General features: G+C 36.2%; 1 protein-coding gene across 1 annotated transcript in view; it reads right to left on the bottom strand.

The window, feature by feature from the left end:
* Positions 1-18143, bottom strand: part of KCNT2 (potassium sodium-activated channel subfamily T member 2) — a 422637-nt gene that overhangs the window by 295229 nt on the left and 109265 nt on the right. Inside the window, exons 2-3 of the mRNA XM_065936707.1 lie at positions 7120-7199; positions 4952-5051 (exon numbers count right to left, since the gene is read on the bottom strand). Of these exons, the coding sequence (XP_065792779.1) occupies positions 4952-5051; positions 7120-7199 (180 nt within the window). The remainder of the gene's footprint in view (positions 1-4951; positions 5052-7119; positions 7200-18143) is intronic.

Here is an 18143-nt window from a genome sequence, read left to right as displayed (position 1 = left end):
CAGAAGCAGAGGCACTGGCATCTGCCATCTCTGTGCTCCTTCTCCTTGCTAGCACCACGTGCCCCCATCCTGGGGCCCCACTGAAGCCTGCAGGTGCAGGCAGTTCATAGAGCAGATGCCCCTTGGGTACCTGGCTCTGGAGGCCTCCACTTCTGCACCCCAGGAGACGGAAACACCCAGGAGTGACAGTTTGGGCTGGCTACCACCCCCATGACATGACACGGAAGACTGAAACACACCTCCAGCTTGCCACTAAAATAGGCCTATATTCTTGTGCTGGAGTTTCAGTGTGAGGGAAGCTTCAGGGCTTCCATACCTCAAGAGGTTACACAGGAGTTCTAGGGAGCGAAGGCCAGGGGAGTGAATGCTATCTTTGCACTCTCTCAGGCCTTGCCACAGCTCGCCAGGATCTCACAGAGAGGAGCATACACACTCTTCTGGAGCCCTGACTTGTGGAACTGTCACATCCAAATCACCTGTCTGGAGGCCAGCAAAGACAGTGGTCCCATAGGACTTTAAAGCTGCTCCCCGAGGGTCTGGCTTCCACTTAGCCAAAACTAGGGGCTGACTGAGACCTCTACCTTTGAACATGACAGGGCTTAGTACAACCTCAAAATCTGGAACTTATCAAGAATATATCAGGGTGTTTAAACAATTACAAAGATTTGAGAGATAACCAAGAGCTAGGGCAGGGCTGAACAATAAGGTTCACAGCTTACATAAGGACCCTCCTTCAAGCCTAGAAGAGGTTCCCCATTTTGTTCAATACAAAGAAACACAGAGAGAAAAGCAAAATGAGGAAACCAAGGAATGGGTTTCAAAAGAAAGAACAATATCGAGTTTTTAAAAATCCTTAAAGAAATGGGGATAAGTCATTTATCTGATAAAGAGTTCAAAATAGTGCTCATAAAAATGCTCAGCAAACTTGAGAGAAAACATGAATACAGTGAGAAGTTCAAAAAGGAGATGGAAAATGTCAGAAAGCACCAAAATGAAAGTCACGGGGCTAAAGAATTCAATAACTGAACTAGAAAATGTAACAAAGGGCTTCAGCTGAAGACTAGATCAAGCAGAAGGAAAACAACAACAACAACAATAAAAAAACAGCAAACTTGAAGACAAGATAGTGGAATTCTTTCAGTAACAGCAGCATAAAGAAAAAAAAATGACAAAGAGTGAAGATAGCTTAAGGGGTTTATGGGACACCATCCAAAAGACCAATATACACAAGATAGGGATAACAAAAAAGACACACAGAGAGAAAAGGGACAGAAAGTTTATACAAGCAATAATGACTGAAAATATTCCTAACCTACGGAAGAAAACAGACATCTAGGTCCAGGAAGGCAAGAGAGTTACAAATAAGACAAACCCGGAGAGAGACACATTATAATAAAAATGTCAGAAGTTAAAGAGAATATTAAAAGCAAGAGAGAGAGAAAACAAACAAACAAACAAACAAAAACTTTGTACATACAAGGGAAGTTCCATAAGTCTATCAGCTGATTTTCAAGAAGAAACTTTGCAGGCCGAAAGAGAGTAACATGACAGGTTCAAATTGCTGAAAGGAAAAATCTTACAACCAAGAACACTCTATTTGGCAAAGCTGTCACTTAGAATTGAAGGGAGATAAAGAGGCTTCCAGACAAGCAAAAGCCAAAGGAATTTATCACCTCTAAACTCCCATTTAAAGAAATGTTAAAGGAACTTCTTTAAGCTGAAAAGGCACTATCCAGTAACAAGAAAACATAAGACAGTAAAAAAAAACCTCACAGGTAAAGGTACATAACAATAAAACTAAGAGACTGACCATTTATTAAACTATTACTAAGGTTAAAAAAAAAAGTAATAAAACTAACTGTAATAATTAGTTATGAGATACACAGGCTTCCCAGCTGGCACTAGTGGCAAAGGAGCCCCTGCATCAATGCAGGAGATGTAAGACATGGATTTGATCCCTGGGTCAGGAAGATCCCTAGAGGAGGGCATAGTGACCCACTATAGTATTTTTGCCTGGGCAATCCCACAGACAGAGGAGCCTGACCAGCTACAGTCCTTGGAGTTGCAAAAAGTCGACCCCACTGAAGCAACTTAGTACAAATACATCAAATGGGCTTTATTCCTGGGATTCATTTATGCAGACATGGTTCAATGTCTCATTAATACCAACCACCTTAACCAAATATATAAAAAATTACATCATGAACTCAACAGATACAGAAAAGACATTGTCGAATTTTGATTCAACATCCATGCTTAAGTTATGTCCAACACTTTGAGACTCTATGGACTGCAGCCCGCCACGCTCCTCTGTCCATGGAATTCTCCGGGCAAGAATACTGGAGTGAGTCATCATGCCCTTTTCCAGGGGATCTTCCAGAGCCAGGGATTGAACCTAAGTCTCTAACGTCTCCAGCATTGGCAGGTAGGTTCTTTACCACTAGTGCCACCTGGGAAGGCTGTTAATATAGCGACCCTGTTCATTTGTGAAAATACAGCCCAATGAGTATCTTGGACTCACTTCAATCTGGTCAGCAACTTCACGTCCTTTAGAGGGGTGGTTAGGAAGGAGGTAGGTGGGGAAGAACAGGACTTTCTAAATACTGTGTAGTGCCACAAAAATGTGTGTGTTATGTTTTGGTTTTATAACAATCTCTAAACTCTTATCAAAACAGGTATAGAGGGAACGGACCTCAACATAATAAAGGTTGTATATATGACAAACCCACAGCTAACATCATACTTGATGAAAAGTTAAAAGCTTTCCCTCTGAGATCAGGAACAAGACAAGATGACCACTCTTGTCACTTTTATCAATATAGTACTATAAGTTCTCACCACAGCAATTAAGCAAGAAAAAGAAATAGTCATCCAAATTGGAAAAAAAAAAGTAAAACTGAAATGAGTTATAGATTACATGAGACTGCCTATAGAAAACCTTAAGAACTTCACCAAAAAACTGTTAGAACCAATAGATAAATTCAGTAAAGTTGCAGGATACAAGATCAACATACATTTAGCCCTCCTTATCCATGGGGTCTACATCTGTAGATTCAATCAACCATGGATCAAAAGTATCTGGAAAAAAAAATTCCAGAAATTTCCAAAAACCAAAACTTGAATTTTCCCAATACTAGCAGCTATTTACTACCATTTACACTAGATTTGTATTATGAGCAATTTAGAGATGACATAGAGTATATGCAAGGATGTTCACAGATTATATGCAAATATTATGCCATTTCATGTAAGTGACTTGTGCATCTGTGGATTTTGGTATTGTGCTGGGGTCCTGGAACCAACTCTCTGTGGATACATATGTCTATAAATTATAATGGAATATCAGAAAGAGAAATTAAGAAAGCAACCTCATTTACAATTGCATCAGAAAGAATAAAATTCCTAGAAGCACATTTAGTCAAGGAGGTGAAAGGACCTGTATGCTGAAAACTATGACACTGATAAAATAAATTATTCAATAAATGAGACACAAAGAAATAGAAAGATAGCCTGTGCTCTTGGATTGGAAGAATTAGTATTGTTATAATGTCCGTACTACCCAAAGCAATCTACAGATTGCTATCTCTATCAAAATTCCAAAGACATTTTCACAATACTAAAACAAACAATTTAGAGATTTATATGGAACCACGAAAACCCCTAAATAGCCAAGCACCTTGAGAAAGAAGAACAAGCCTAGAGGAATCATGCTCCCTGATTTCAAACTATACTCAAAGCTATAGCAACAAAAATGGCATGGTATTGGCATTAAAAACATACATAGAGCAATGAAACGGAATATAGAGCCCAACAATAAATACACACATATACAGTCAAGTAACATATGACAAAGGAGCTATGAATATACAACGAGGAAAAGACAGTCTCTTTAATATATTGAGCTGGGAAAATAGAACACACATAAAAAATGAAACTAGACCGTTATCTTTGTTTTTGTTGTTCTGTCCAACTATTTGTGAACCCCTGGACCGTGGCCCACCAGGCTCCTCTGTCCATGGGGTTCTCCTGGCAAGAATACTAGAGTGGGTTGCCTTATTTTTTCTCCAGAGGACCTTCCTGACCAAGGGATTGAACCCACATTTCCTGCACTGGCAGATGCATTGTTTACCACTGAACCACCTGGGAAGCAGAGCAACAACAAAGACCATGGTCTTACACAGTACATAAAAATTAACCCAAAATGGATGAAAGACTTGAATATAAGGTGTGAAACCAAACCATAAGACTCCTAGAAGAAAACAGGTAGTAAGTCCTTTGATATAGGCCTTGGTGATGATTTTTTGAATCTGATGTCAAAAACAAAGGCAAAAAAAAAAGTGGGACTATTTCAGACTGAAAACCTACTGCACAAGAAAGCAGTATGTGTTTATATCCCCCTCCCCAAACTAAAAAAGTCTAATTCAAAAAGATATACACACCGTTATGTTCATTGCAGTAGTGTTTACAGTAGCTAAGATATGGAAACAACTCAAGTGTTTATTGATGAATGTAGGAATAAAGAAGGTGCACACACACACACACACACACACACAGTGGAATGTCATTCAGCCATAAAAAGAAGGAAAGCTTGACATCGGTGACAACATGGTAGGACCTAGCGAACACTACGGTGAATAAAATAAGTTAGAGAAAAGACAAATACCATATGATTTCACTTGCATGTAAACATAAAAAAAAATCTAATGAAACAAAATTCATAGATTGCTGGTTGTCAGAGGGAAAGGGTGAGGATGGGGACAAAATGGGTAAAGGAGATGGTTTATATGGTGATGTACAGTAACCAGACTTACTGTGATGTATACAAAGATTGAACCATTATGTTGTATACCTAAAACTAATGTAATGTTATTACCAATTTTACCTCAAAACTTATAATACAATTTAAACTAATTAAAATAATATTGCAGAAAATCAGACAAAGACATCTTACCATTCATTTCCTTGTGAAGGGTTTTCTAGTAGCACTCGGATTATGTATAATAAGCAGCTTAATAATTTGAGAGAAAAATTGAACAGACGTATTCTTAGACCTTTAAACAAACAACAAAAATTGGATTTTCATTTAAACTCAGTTCACAGATAACTAAAAAGAATTGTCAAAAATATCAATTTTAAGTACAGCACTTAAATTGTGTTTAGAAACTACACTACCACAATGTTTACCCTCTCTGAAGTTCTAAGCGCCTGAAGATTGAAACAAAAAATGAGAATGACAGTTTGTACGAACCACAAACGATAGTGGATATTATACACTAAGTAATTCAACTTCTGAGCATTCGAAGCCATAAGAATCATATCCAACCAAGATTGCTCTAGGTATGCTTAAATGTTTAACCATTTTATAAATCTGTAAATTTTGGGATAAATTTTAATTAGCCAGAAAATCTAGCTGCTTAAAAATTCACAAGGATAAGCTTTAAACTTTGTATCTTCTCAGCACCTTGCAGATTTGATTATAGGGAAATTATAATCATCTATAATTATGTATTATACATTTAGATAGTAATTATAGAATTACCAAGAAATCCTAATAGCATATAATGGGAAATATACACACTCACACTCCCATTTTTGAGATTTAACTAACTTTTCATTATATACCGGTAAAATCTTAAAAACTTTTTTGTGGGAAATAACACAGCCATGTACGTATCTTTGTACATGGCTGTGATATTTGATGTTGGAGAAGAGCAATTAACATTAAGCAAAATGTGCTTAAAATCTGATTAATAGAAGCATTACCTTTCCTGCAATTATCAGGTGGTGCCAGATTTACGCATTATGAATAAAATTCTGAGAAAGGTCTTCCAATAATTATTTCTTAATAAAATCTACAAATGAAATGCCATTTTGCTTTTACTCTCCTATAGGTGAGTGTACTTAAGGTAATATTTAACAATAAAAGATTATTGCTTATTAATTGTGTAATTTTTCCTTGGTTTTCCTATTAAAATGCTAGGTACATACAGGTTAGTTTCTTAATAAAGTCTTTTAAACTGTTAATGAAATTGCCCTGGTTTTATAGAACTGGTCTCCTTAAATGATAATTTAGTCAAAGCTGGGTATTCTTTCTGGCCTGGAGAGACAGAATTTTTAGAACTAAAATAAAGGAAACCTTATATGCAAATAATGTGGCCTCTTCAGGTAATATCTGCGACCTCTAATGAATCAGATTAGAGAAGCACTAGTTATTATTAACCTAACCCTGAGATAACCAGCCATTAAGTCTCTAATCTGTGTCCCTTACAGATTGAAATACTTCCGTGGTTAGTATTTAGGTAACTTTTCATAACTCAAGTTTTTCTCTATGAACTCTACAGAAGCACATTAAACCACCCAAGAGGATTCAGAGGTCAAACTGTGAAAGAGTAAAGTCAAAACCAATCTATTTCCATTGCTTATTGACATATTAAGCAATAATCACATGAAAAAATTGCATATTGGTTCATTATATATGACTTTTCAAAAATACATGGTATTGTGGAGAGGTAAGAAGTATGATTGACACTTCAACCCCGAACAGTGACTATGCCAATTTAATGCCCTCTTGAAGTTCCAAAGTTTCCCAAATGTATATTATGGCAAGAATTCCTGGGATGTTATATGCTGAGCTTGGCTCTGCACCTCCTGATTTTAAATCTCCAGGGAAAGGTGTTGTACATTTCAGGACACCCTACATGTTTCTTGCTATTAGGTGTGATAGGAAAGCTTGCCCCTACTAAACGTTAAATCAGAAAAATTTTCCCCATTATGGTCACCTGGAATCACCAGAGTCTTCTCAAAACAAGCTTTAGGTGTCCCTCACAGTGAAAATATGGGAAATGCTCATTTAAATGATTTTCCTCAGTATTTCTATCAATCCAAATGGTCCACTCAGAATTCTACTAAATGATACCAGACTTGATGTAAAGGTGTCAGGATACTTAGACATCACCAGAGGCAACATCTACTGATTTTTAAACATTAATGTCTGACAGAGATTATCAAGTTTACTCCTGTATATAAAAGATATTTTGAAAAAGAACTGTATAGCTGTATTTTTTTTAACAGTGAACATATATACAAAATATAGACAGGGGAATAAAATGAAAGACTTACTTGATCTCTGGTTTTTGATAAAAAATAACTTTAGTCTTTCCTTAAATGTGTTTTCATTCATATAAAATTCAACTTGCACCCTGCAAACAAAAAATAAAAACACAATTAAGCTAAAGAGTAAGATATATGAAAACAAAAATAAATTATGTGATGTAATACATTATATAATTTGAGCAAATCCCCACCATAGAAAATGATGTGAGTTAAAACACTGATTTTTTGGAGAGTACCAGTTATGTTCTAATTTTAAAGATATACTCAGTTTAAATATCATATGCAGTTAATTCAGTTATGTGTATTACTAGATAAATGAGTGGTATGTATGATTCAGGGCTTTCCTGGTAGCTCAAAACAGCAATAATGCAAAAGTCTTTCATATGTGTTTGTAGAATAATTTTTCATCAGTGTATTCCCAATTTTTTCCTGTTATAGGAATCAACTGGATGCTTAAAAAATTCAGGTTGAACTAACCACCCCAGATCTATTGAATCTTAAGGGACTGGACTTGGAAATAGAATTTTAGTAAGGCTTCTCTTTACCTTGAGCCTATTTGGGACATGACATATGGGACACTTTACTTTCTTATTTATTTATCTGTATCATATTAAATATTGCTTGATCAACAAAGGAGTGGTACTGGCAACTGGAACATTAAAGTCACCAGAGGTAAGTTACAAAGGAGACAAATCAATTAAGGGGCTGAATATTCTACCTTTAATCACCTATAAACTGATAACAACACTCTAAAACATAGTAGCATTCTAATAAATGCATTTGCTTTCTCCCGATTTTCTACCAACTTCTCTCAAACAATAGTGCATAAATAAAATTTTCAAAATAACGAGTGAAAACACAATTGTGTTCAAACTTGGTGAATACCGAATAATCATCATCTGAAATTTTCTCAAATAATCCTAAACACCTTTACTATAAGTTAAGATTTCAAAAACAATTAGAAAACATTTTAATGCTCACAAACACAAAAAATATTTAACTTTTCATGGAGAACTATGGATGGAGGTTCATGACACAGTACCATCCCCAAGATCAAGACCATCAAGATGGATCAAGACCATCCCCAAGGAAAAGAAATGCAAAAAGGCAAAATGGTTGTCTGAGGACAAATAGCTGTGAATAGAAGAGAAGCAAAGCCAAAAGAGAAAAGGAAGGATATACCCATTTGAATGCAGAGTTCCAAAGAATAGCAAGAAGAGATAAGGAAGCCTTCCTCAGAGATCAATGCAAAGAAAGAGAGGAAAACAATTAAATGAGAAATACAAGAGATCTCTTCAAGAAAATTACAGATACCAAAGGAACATTTTATGCAGAGATAGGCACAATAAAGGACAGAAATGGTGTGGACTTAATAGAAGCAGAAGATATTAAGAAGAGGTGGCAAGAATACACAAAAGAACTATACAAAAAAGATGTTCACGACCCAGACAGTCACGATGGTGTGATCACTCACCGAGAGCAAGACATCCTGGAATGTAAAGTCAGGTGGGCTTTAGGAAGCATTGCTGTGAACAAAGCTAGTGGAGGCGATGGATTTCCAGCTGAGCTATTTCAAATCCTAAAAGATGATGCTGTGAAAGTGTTGCACTCAATAAGTCAGCAAATTTGGAAAACTCAGCAGTGGCCACAGGACTGGAAAAGGTCAGTTTTCATTCCAATCCCAAAGAAAGGCAATGCCAAAGAATACTCAAACTACCACACAATTGCACTCATCTCACACGCTAGTGAAGTAATGCTCAAAATTCTTTAAGCCAGTCTTCAACAGCACGTGAACCATGAACTTCCAGATGTACAAGCTGGATTTTAAAAAGGCAGAGGAACCAGAGGTCAAATGATTCGTTGGATCATTGAAAAAGCAAGAGAATTCCAGACAAAAATCTACTTCTGCTTTCTTGACTATGCCAAAGCCCTTGACTTTGTGGACCACAACAAACTCTGGAAAATTCTTAAAGAGATGGGAATATCAGACCAACTGACCTGCCTCTTGAGAAATCTGTATGCAGGTCAAGAAGCAACAGTTAGACCTACACATGGAACAACAGACTGATTCCAAATAGTGAATGGAGTGTGTCAAGGTTGTATATTGTCACCCTGCTTATTTAACTTATATGCAGAGTACATCTTGAGAAAGGCTGGGCTGGATGAAGCACAAGCTGGAATCAAGATTGTGGGAGAAATACCAATAACCTCAGATATGAAGATGACAACACCCTTATGGCAGAAAGCAAAGAAGAACTAAAGAGCCTCTTGATGAAAGTGAAAGAGTAAAGTGAAAAAGTTGGCTTAAAGCTCAACATTCAGAAAACAAAGATCATGGCATTGGGTCCCATCACTTCATGGTAAATAAATGGGGAAACAGTGGAAACAGTGACAGACTTTATTTTGGGGGGCTCCAAAATCACTGCAGATGGTCACTGCAACCATGAAATTAAAATTCGCTTGCTCTTTGGAAGAAAAGTTATGACGAACCTAGACAGCATATTAAAAAGCAAAGCCATTACTTTGCCAACAAAAGTCAGTCTAGTCAAGGCTATGGATTTTCCAGTAGTCATGTGTGGATGTGAGAGTTGGCCTATAAAGAAAGCTGAGCACTAAAGAATTGATGCTTTTGAACTGTGGTGTTGGAGAAGACTCTTGAGAGTCCCTTGGACTGCAAAGAGATCCATCCAGTCCATCCTAAAGGAAATCAATACTGAACATTCATTGGAAGGATTGATGTTGAAGCTGAAACTCCAAAACTTTGGCCACCTGATGCAAAGACCTGACTCATTAAAAAAAGACCCTAATGCTGGGGAAGATTCAAGATGGGAGGAGAGGGGGACGACAGAGCATGACATGGTTGGATGGCATCACTGACTCAATGGAATGAGTTTGAGTAAACTCTGGGAGTTGGTGATGGACAGGGAGGCCTGGCATGCTGCAGTCCATGGGGTCGCAAAGAGGTGGACATGACTGAGTGATTGAACTGAACTAAATATCACAAAATTTTGATAAAGTAATCTATATAAAGTAGATAGTTTGGATGTTGGCTTTTGATTTTTATTTTGTAGGGATACTCGCGAGATAAAAACAGGGGAGAAAATAATTGACAGAAGGATGTTAATATCCTAGAGAAATATTTCACTCCTAAATCCTAAGGTGCATATTCAAGAAGATCTATGAATATTTTAAAAGCAATCTCTTATGCAGTAAAAACAAAGGGCTTTTGTTATCAATTGCTAACCAAGTTTTATCAGTTATACATTCTAAAATCTTGAATTGTTCTAACTTTATCTCTTATCCCTAAAGACAATATTCTCTCCTATAAACATTTTCTTTCTTTTGTATCCTTTTATGATTTCTGTTTTTTTTTCTTTTTACTTTATGTGTAAAATGACAAAAATCAAGATTCTCTTTACTTGTTAATTTCTCTAGAAAGCAGCCATAGAAATTGCAATGATATCTTCTAGCAGAGCATCTCTATATGCATGCCTGTGCACGTGCACACACCCCACACATGTATGCAAACCTTCACACTCACACACGCTGCACAATACATGCACACACAGGAAGACCCACAACTCCACTGGCATCTTGGAAAGCCATCACTGGACCTGCTTCCCTTGTTGATCATGTGAAAGAAAGTTCATTTTAATAAAGTAACTGTGACACTGATATTAAGCTATATTAATTCAAATTTGCTATGGATACAAAAGCAAAGTTGAGAAGGACATATGGCTATTGTACAAGTAATAAAACAAAAGCCATGTAGATTTGCTCCCTAAAATTATCAAGCTTATAATAGTATCAGCGCATTCTTCAGATATTACCTGGAGAGCAGAACTGGGTATACAGCAGAGGTGCATATCTTAACTAAAATGAGATTGCCTAAATCCTTAAGCAAACAATGAGGTATCTCAAAAGCATTTCATATAAGGACAAGTTTAAGGAGCTGGAAATGTTTAACCTTACTCAACGGCTGCCTTTAAACACTGAAATGACCATCATTATTAAAATGAGATGATTCATAATGTGATGTATAGAATTAATTATAGAAAATATGAGAATTATGAATGATATTACCCAGTTCTGAAATGGCCATCACTATGAAGCTGAGCATTCTCCAATACATATAAATGTGCCAGAGCCTAAGTAACAGCTTGCAAGCGACTGGATTTTTTCCTGAAGTGAAAATGATTTTGCATGGGATAAGGTCTCTCATTAAATAACTTCCGAATTCCATTCTCATTATAATATCATGTGAAGCAACACAGTTAATTAACCTAGTGATCTGAGTCAACATCACTGAGGAACATGGATGATATTAAAGCATACATTCATACAAACACTTTTCAAAGCTAAAATAAAAAAAAAAAAAAAAATAAGCAAAATGCTTTTTGAACCCTGTCTTCCATCAGGAACAAAAATATGTCCTTTAGATTTATTATTTATAATATAGAATGGAGACTTATTTGATCCATGACAACTGTAAAGGAATCCAGGCAGCTTGGTATAGCGTATATTTTGAGAACTGTCCAGATATTTCTGTAGTACTCAGGGAGTTGTGTGGAACAGAGCTTAGTTTTTATATTTCCCATTTTTTTTCATGACTTTAGCTGCTTTTAAATATCCTCTTAGTAGTTCCCTTTCCAGATTTAAATGTGGTTTTACTTACTTCCTCCCTCTTTTCTTCTACCCCTCCCTCCCTCCCTTGCTCTTTTTTCCTTTCTTCCTTCTTCTCTTCCTTCTTTTCTCTTGTTTTATGATTTCCTTCCTCCCATCTAACTTTATCTGAACTGACCTCTATCCAGTAGGTAATTTTAGCATATTCTAAAACCATACACTTTTGAACAATACACTAGAGCAAATCTGCCCTCATTAGTCCTTAAAATGTCGTTTTTCACATTTTATCCTCAAAATAAAAACAAAGATCATTTTGTCTCATTTATCCCAATAAAATAGTGGATATGTGATTGTAGTTAATAAAAATGAAGTACAATTGCAACCATTACTATACCATATCTACTCTTACTGACATACATTACCACTGGTTAATAATATGTTGGTTGTTGCTTTATTTGGGCAGATCCTATCATTTTGTTTACTATGTTAAAACTGTGCTGTTCTGACCTTTAACTTTTTTGATATTTTATTTGACAACCATGTTGAACTCTCTTATAAGTAGTGATATTTATCATGCTTATTTTTTGAGTTTTCCAAGCAGACAATAATGTCATCTGGAAATTTCCAATATCTGTATTCCCGTTTCATTATTTTTGTCTTATTATATCGACTAGGACTTTTTGATGAAAACAACAATCAAATAACCATGGTTCATTTTTCTAGAAGGCAACTAGTGCTTTAGCCATAATTACATTATTGATCATGAAATTGCAATGAATACTTATATTTTACTAAAAATCATAACCAGAATGAATGAATACTGATTGTTAAAAATAAAAACAACTATCTTGAATCTATCAGTTGATGGTGTATTTTTGTTTTTTCTTGATTTATTGACTTGGTAAATTATTTTAGTTGTTTTTATATTGTCATGTGCTTAGTCGCTCAGTCACATTCAACTCTTTGTGATCCCAGGGACTGTAGCCTGCCACGCTCCTCTGTCCATGGGATTCTCCAGGCAAGAATACTAGAGTGAGTTGCTGTGCCCTCCGACAGGCGATCTTCCCAACCCAGAGATCAAACTCAGGTCTTTCACATTGCAGGCAGAGTCTTTACCATCTGAGTCATCAGGGAAGCCCAATTTTTAGGTGTTTTTATATTAACCAATTTTTTTTCAGTCGTGGAATATTGTTTTTGTAATAGTGAATTATTTATGTAATTTACTGCTGGATTCATTTTATTTTAGAAGCTTTTATTCTACATGCATAACTAAGATTCATGGCTATTATCTTTATACTATTCTTCAAATATGAACTGAAAATCTCCTAGATATGTTATTTTCTGGAATAATTCTTAGTGCTGTAGGGTTTTGTTTGGTTTTGTTTTGTTTTTTTGCATAACCATCATCAATTTGCCTTAACAGTATCAAGGACTTAATACTGATTTCAATTTTTTTCCCATTTTATGTTGCTCTGGATACTTGAATTTAGCATAAAACTTATGCAATATCTTGTTAAAAGGCAATTTTCTTATTTCAGATTTTCTTATTTCAGTCTTAAAATTCCTCTTTACTAACTTTAAAATACAAAAAATAATGGTGACCCAGGTTGTTAATGCATCAATCTTTCAGGAACACTTTCTTTCTTTCTTTTTTTTGAGCATTGATAATACCTTGGACTCTGTTTAGGGTGCCAAAGTTTTCCAAATATTCTCTTTGGGAACTCATGGTAGACACAGATCATTACCAAAGGAAAATTTTTCCTCTGTGTCTCCTTGGTGCTGTTCCCTTCCTGCCTTCCTCTGATGCTGTCCATGTATCAGTTTTACAATTACTGCACTCATTTCAAACAAGGGAGTGTTGATCTAGACTCTCTGGTCTAACTGGTGTCTTCTCTTCCAATCACACTTCATGATGGTGACAGTAGCATTTCTCATAATACGACGTAAGTCCATTAGATTGTAAACTCTACGAGGGTGGGACCATACTGAGTTTTGTTTATGCTTATGTCTTAAATATTTAAATTGTTTGAGACCTACTAGGGACCTATTTCCATTCAATGCCTGAATGAAGGGGTAGTATGGTACTGAGTTCCTTCTTTCGTACAAACCTTAAGGACTCTGAGTTGCTAGTCCAGTGGAAGAAATAAAGTCATCTTCCTTTTCTTCCGTACATTATAATTACTTGAGGATAAACTACTTGGGTTTGTAGTGGGCTGAATCCTTGAAATCTCTTCCTTACTCCAACTTGGTCTGCCTTGTAATGAACGGTCATTCCCTGCAATTTTTTTTTTTTTTTTATTAATTTGGATGTGCTTGTTTATTTGCACCATCTCCCCATGATTTAATAAACATTTAGAAAAAAAATTCCACTACTGCTGATTTATTAATTTTTACAGTGTTGCTATGACTTGACTAAAGCAGCCATCACTTTTACTTTATTAAAAAAAATTTAATTCAAATAATTTTAGTGATTTGCCCAGATTTATAGCTAGTGCTGAGACAGAATTGGGACACTGGCCTTTCAGTTACTACTTCTTGCTTTCTGCCTTCTCTTCAAGTTAATTTTTCATTATTAGGACAGTTCCAGGTTATCTGTGAAGTATTACAAAAGAACAGTGCAAACACCAGACCATCACAGGGATACTGAGTAGTGTTTGTTTAATTCTGCCCTTTGATTGTTGACTCTAAAGCAGGTTCTTATCTGTGTCTAAATATTCACTCCTAACTTCTGGTAACTAAATTATTTAACAAAGCTACCAATTTTGAGTATGCCAAAGCCTTTGAGTGGGTGGATCATAATAAATTGTGGAAAATTCTGAAAGAGATGAGAATACCAGACCACCTGACCTGCCCCTTGAGAAATCTGCATGCAGGTCAGAAATCAACTGTTAGAACTGCACATGGAACAACAGACTGGTTCCAAATAGGAAAAGGAGTATGTCAAGGCTGTATATGGTCACCCTGCCTATTTAATTCATATGCAGAGTACATCATGAGAAACGCTGGACAGGAAGAAGCACAAGCTGGAATCAAGATTGCTGGGAGAAATATCAATAACCTCAGATATGCAGATGACACCACCCTTATGGTGGAAAGTGAAGAAGAATTAAAGAACCTCTTGCTGAAAGTGAAAGAGGAGAGTGAAAAAGTTGGCTTAAAGCTCAACACTCAGAAAACTAATATCATGGCATCTGGTCCCATCACTTCATGGCAAATAGATGGGGAAAGAGTGGAAACAGTGGTTGACTTTATTTTTTTGGGCTCCAAAATCACTGCATATGGTGATTGTAGCCACGAAATTAAAAGACACTTACTCCTTGGCAGGAAAGTTATGACCAACCTAGACAGCATATTAAAAAGCAGAGACATTATTTTCCCATGAAAGGTCCATCTAGTCAAGGCTATGGTTTTTCCAGTAGTGATGTATGGATGTGAGAGTTGGACTATAAAGAAAGGTGAGTGTTGAAGAATTGATGCTTTTGAAGTGTGGTGTTGGAGAAAACTCTTGAGAGTCCCTTGGACTGCAAAAAAAATCAGTCCTGGGTGTTCATTGGAAGGACTGATGTTGAAGCTGAAACTCCAATACATTGGCCACCTGATGGGAAGAACTGACTCATTTGAAAAGACCCTGATGCTGGGAAAGACTGAAGGTGGGAGAAAAGAGGATGACAGAGGATGAGATGGCTGGATGGAATCACTGACTCAATGGGCATGAGTATGAGTAAGCTCCAGGAGTTGGTGATGGACAGGGAGGCATGGATGCTGCAGTCAATGGGGTTGCAAACAGTTGGATGTGACAGAGGGAATGAACTAAACTGAACTGAACCATTCAAATGGAACCTTGTAAAAAAATAAATAAATGAGCCTACTATGAATTTTTCATCCCCTCAGAATTAGTTTCAATTGTTCAAGCTCAAGTTCTTCCAAGGAACTTCTACTTGACTTCCAATCTTTACTATGCACACCAATAACCGCATTTTAAAAACTTTATGGAGTCTTTCCTGAGTCACCTGCCAATATCTTTCTGTCCATCTTATTCTTTTCATAATTATACATGCTTAACATTCCCATCTCCATTAGTTAGTAACATCTTATAAGGAGGCAACAGTTAGAACTGGACATGGAAAAACAGACTGGTTCCAAATAGGAAAAGGAGTATGTCAAGCTTGTATAATGTCACCCTGCTTATTTAACTTATATGCAGAGTACATCATGAGAAATGCTGGGCTGGAAGAAGCACAAGCTGGAATCAAAATTGCCGGGAGAAATATCAATAACCTCAGATATGCAGATGATACCATCCTTATGGCAGAAAGTGAAGAAGAACTAAAGAGTCTCTTGCTGAAAGTGAAAGAGGAGAGTGAAAAAGTTGGCTTAAAGCTCAACATTCAGAAAACAAAGATTAAGGCATCTGGTCCCATCACTTCATGGCAAATAGATGGGAAAAAGTGGAAACAGTGGCTGACTTTACTTTTAGGGGCTCCAAAATCACTGCAGAAGGTGACTGCAGCCATGAAATTAAATACACTTAGTCCTTGGAAAGTAACTTATGACCAACCTAGATAGCATATTAAAAAGCAGAGACATTACTTTGTCAACAAAGGTCTGTCTAGTCAAGGCTATGGTTTTTCCAGTAGTCATGTATGGATGTGAGGGTTGGATTATAAAGAAAACTGAGCACCAAAGAATTGATGCTTCTGAAGTGTGGTGTTGGAGAAGACTCTTGAGAGTCCTTTGGTCTGCAAGGAGATCCAACCAGTCCATCCTAAAGGAAATCAGTCCTGAATATTCATTGGAAGGCCTGATGCTGAAGCTGAAACTCCAATACTTTGGCCATCTAATGGGAAGAACTGACTCATTTGAAAAGACCGTGATGCTGGGAAAGACTGAAGGCAGGGAGAGAAGGGGACGACAGAGGATGAGATGGTTGGATGGCATCACCAACTCAATGGACATGAGTTTGAGTAAACTCCGGGAGTTGGCGGCCTGGAGTTGACAAGGAGGCCTGGCGTGCTGCAGTCCATGGGATCACAAAGATTCAGACACAACTGAGCAACTGAACTGAACTGAAGATTCCTCCAAGAAGCATTTGCTTAGGAAAAATAAGGATATAAAGCACTCAATTTTATTTATAAACTTTATTAATAAATAAACTTTTTATAAATAAACTTTATTTAATAACTTCAGTTTACTACAGAAAATCTCTCCAGATCAACTTACTGGGGACAATATACATCATTATCCACAAGACTTGCATAGTTTTATTACTCTTTCAAAACCCTCACTTTGTTGTTTGCGCCAGTTCAAAGGGACTTATCACGAATTTTGATCATTTGAAACCCCTTTCACCGTAAAGATCCCTCTTACACTTATTCTGAACTATAATAAAGATCTTAATACTAACATCATCCTATGAAACATGGCTAATGTTTAATCCCTAGCTTCAGGGAGTTTAAGTAAACTTAGTTTTGCTTTATCTACAAACGTCTGGTGACATTTCAATTATTTAAACAACAGTATAGAAGGAATTATCTTACACCTGCAGATTTATAACATAATTATGTTTACTCAAACATACAGAATCTGGGTCTAGATCATTATTATTAACAACTGTATGGTGTTCTTCTATATGGTTCTCTATATTAATGATCCACCATTTTCCCACAATTCGCTTACGGAATTGTGTAACTTTAAGTTTTGTTGGTTGATTATGAAAAAAGTACAGGAAAACAATCATGCATTTTTCTAATAAATAATAAATATATCATCCATATTTTTACTAAAGAACATAAAATGTAAATATAAAATTAATTCAAACTTATTTAGATGACAAATAATGTAGCAGTGATTTAAAAACCTGTTTATTATCTTATCATTTTAACAGGCAAATAACTTCTCTCGGAGAATTTTCCCAATACTTTTTTTTCCTAAAACTGTCCAAGAAGAGAGACAATGGTATAGTTTAAAATGTGAAAATGTTATATTAGAGAAACTTTTCCTGTCAATTCTTTTTTTTTGTCGATTTTGTCAGAAAAAGTATCCAAAATTTGGAAGCAGGAAAAAAAGTTTCAAGATGTTCTTTTTAAAAACTGCTCACCTTGACTTTACATTTTCTGTGCATTTCTTCAACAGGGAAGGAGCAGACCTTAGTGAGCAGAGTTGTGTCAAGTAGTTAAGCAACAAATCTCCACCCAACAAAAGAGAAAACACCAAATGCTCCATAGAACTTCTAGAGGTGAGACTACTAACACAGACATCTTATTTTAGCATTGCCTAGAAATACCTAGCTTCTTCAATACTCTACCAGTTTGAAATTAGTGCTGTATCCCTCATTAATTAATGTGTTGAGTACAAGTTTTGACATTTCAGTTCATATTTGTATGAAGGACATGTTTTTTAACCTTTTG

The sequence above is a fragment of the Muntiacus reevesi genome, chromosome 5 (genome assembly GCF_963930625.1).
Source record: "Muntiacus reevesi chromosome 5, mMunRee1.1, whole genome shotgun sequence".
In the NCBI taxonomy this organism is placed as follows: domain Eukaryota; kingdom Metazoa; phylum Chordata; class Mammalia; order Artiodactyla; family Cervidae; genus Muntiacus; species Muntiacus reevesi.
The sequence above is the reverse complement of the archived record's forward strand: the minus strand, read 5'-3'. Positions and strand labels throughout refer to the sequence as shown.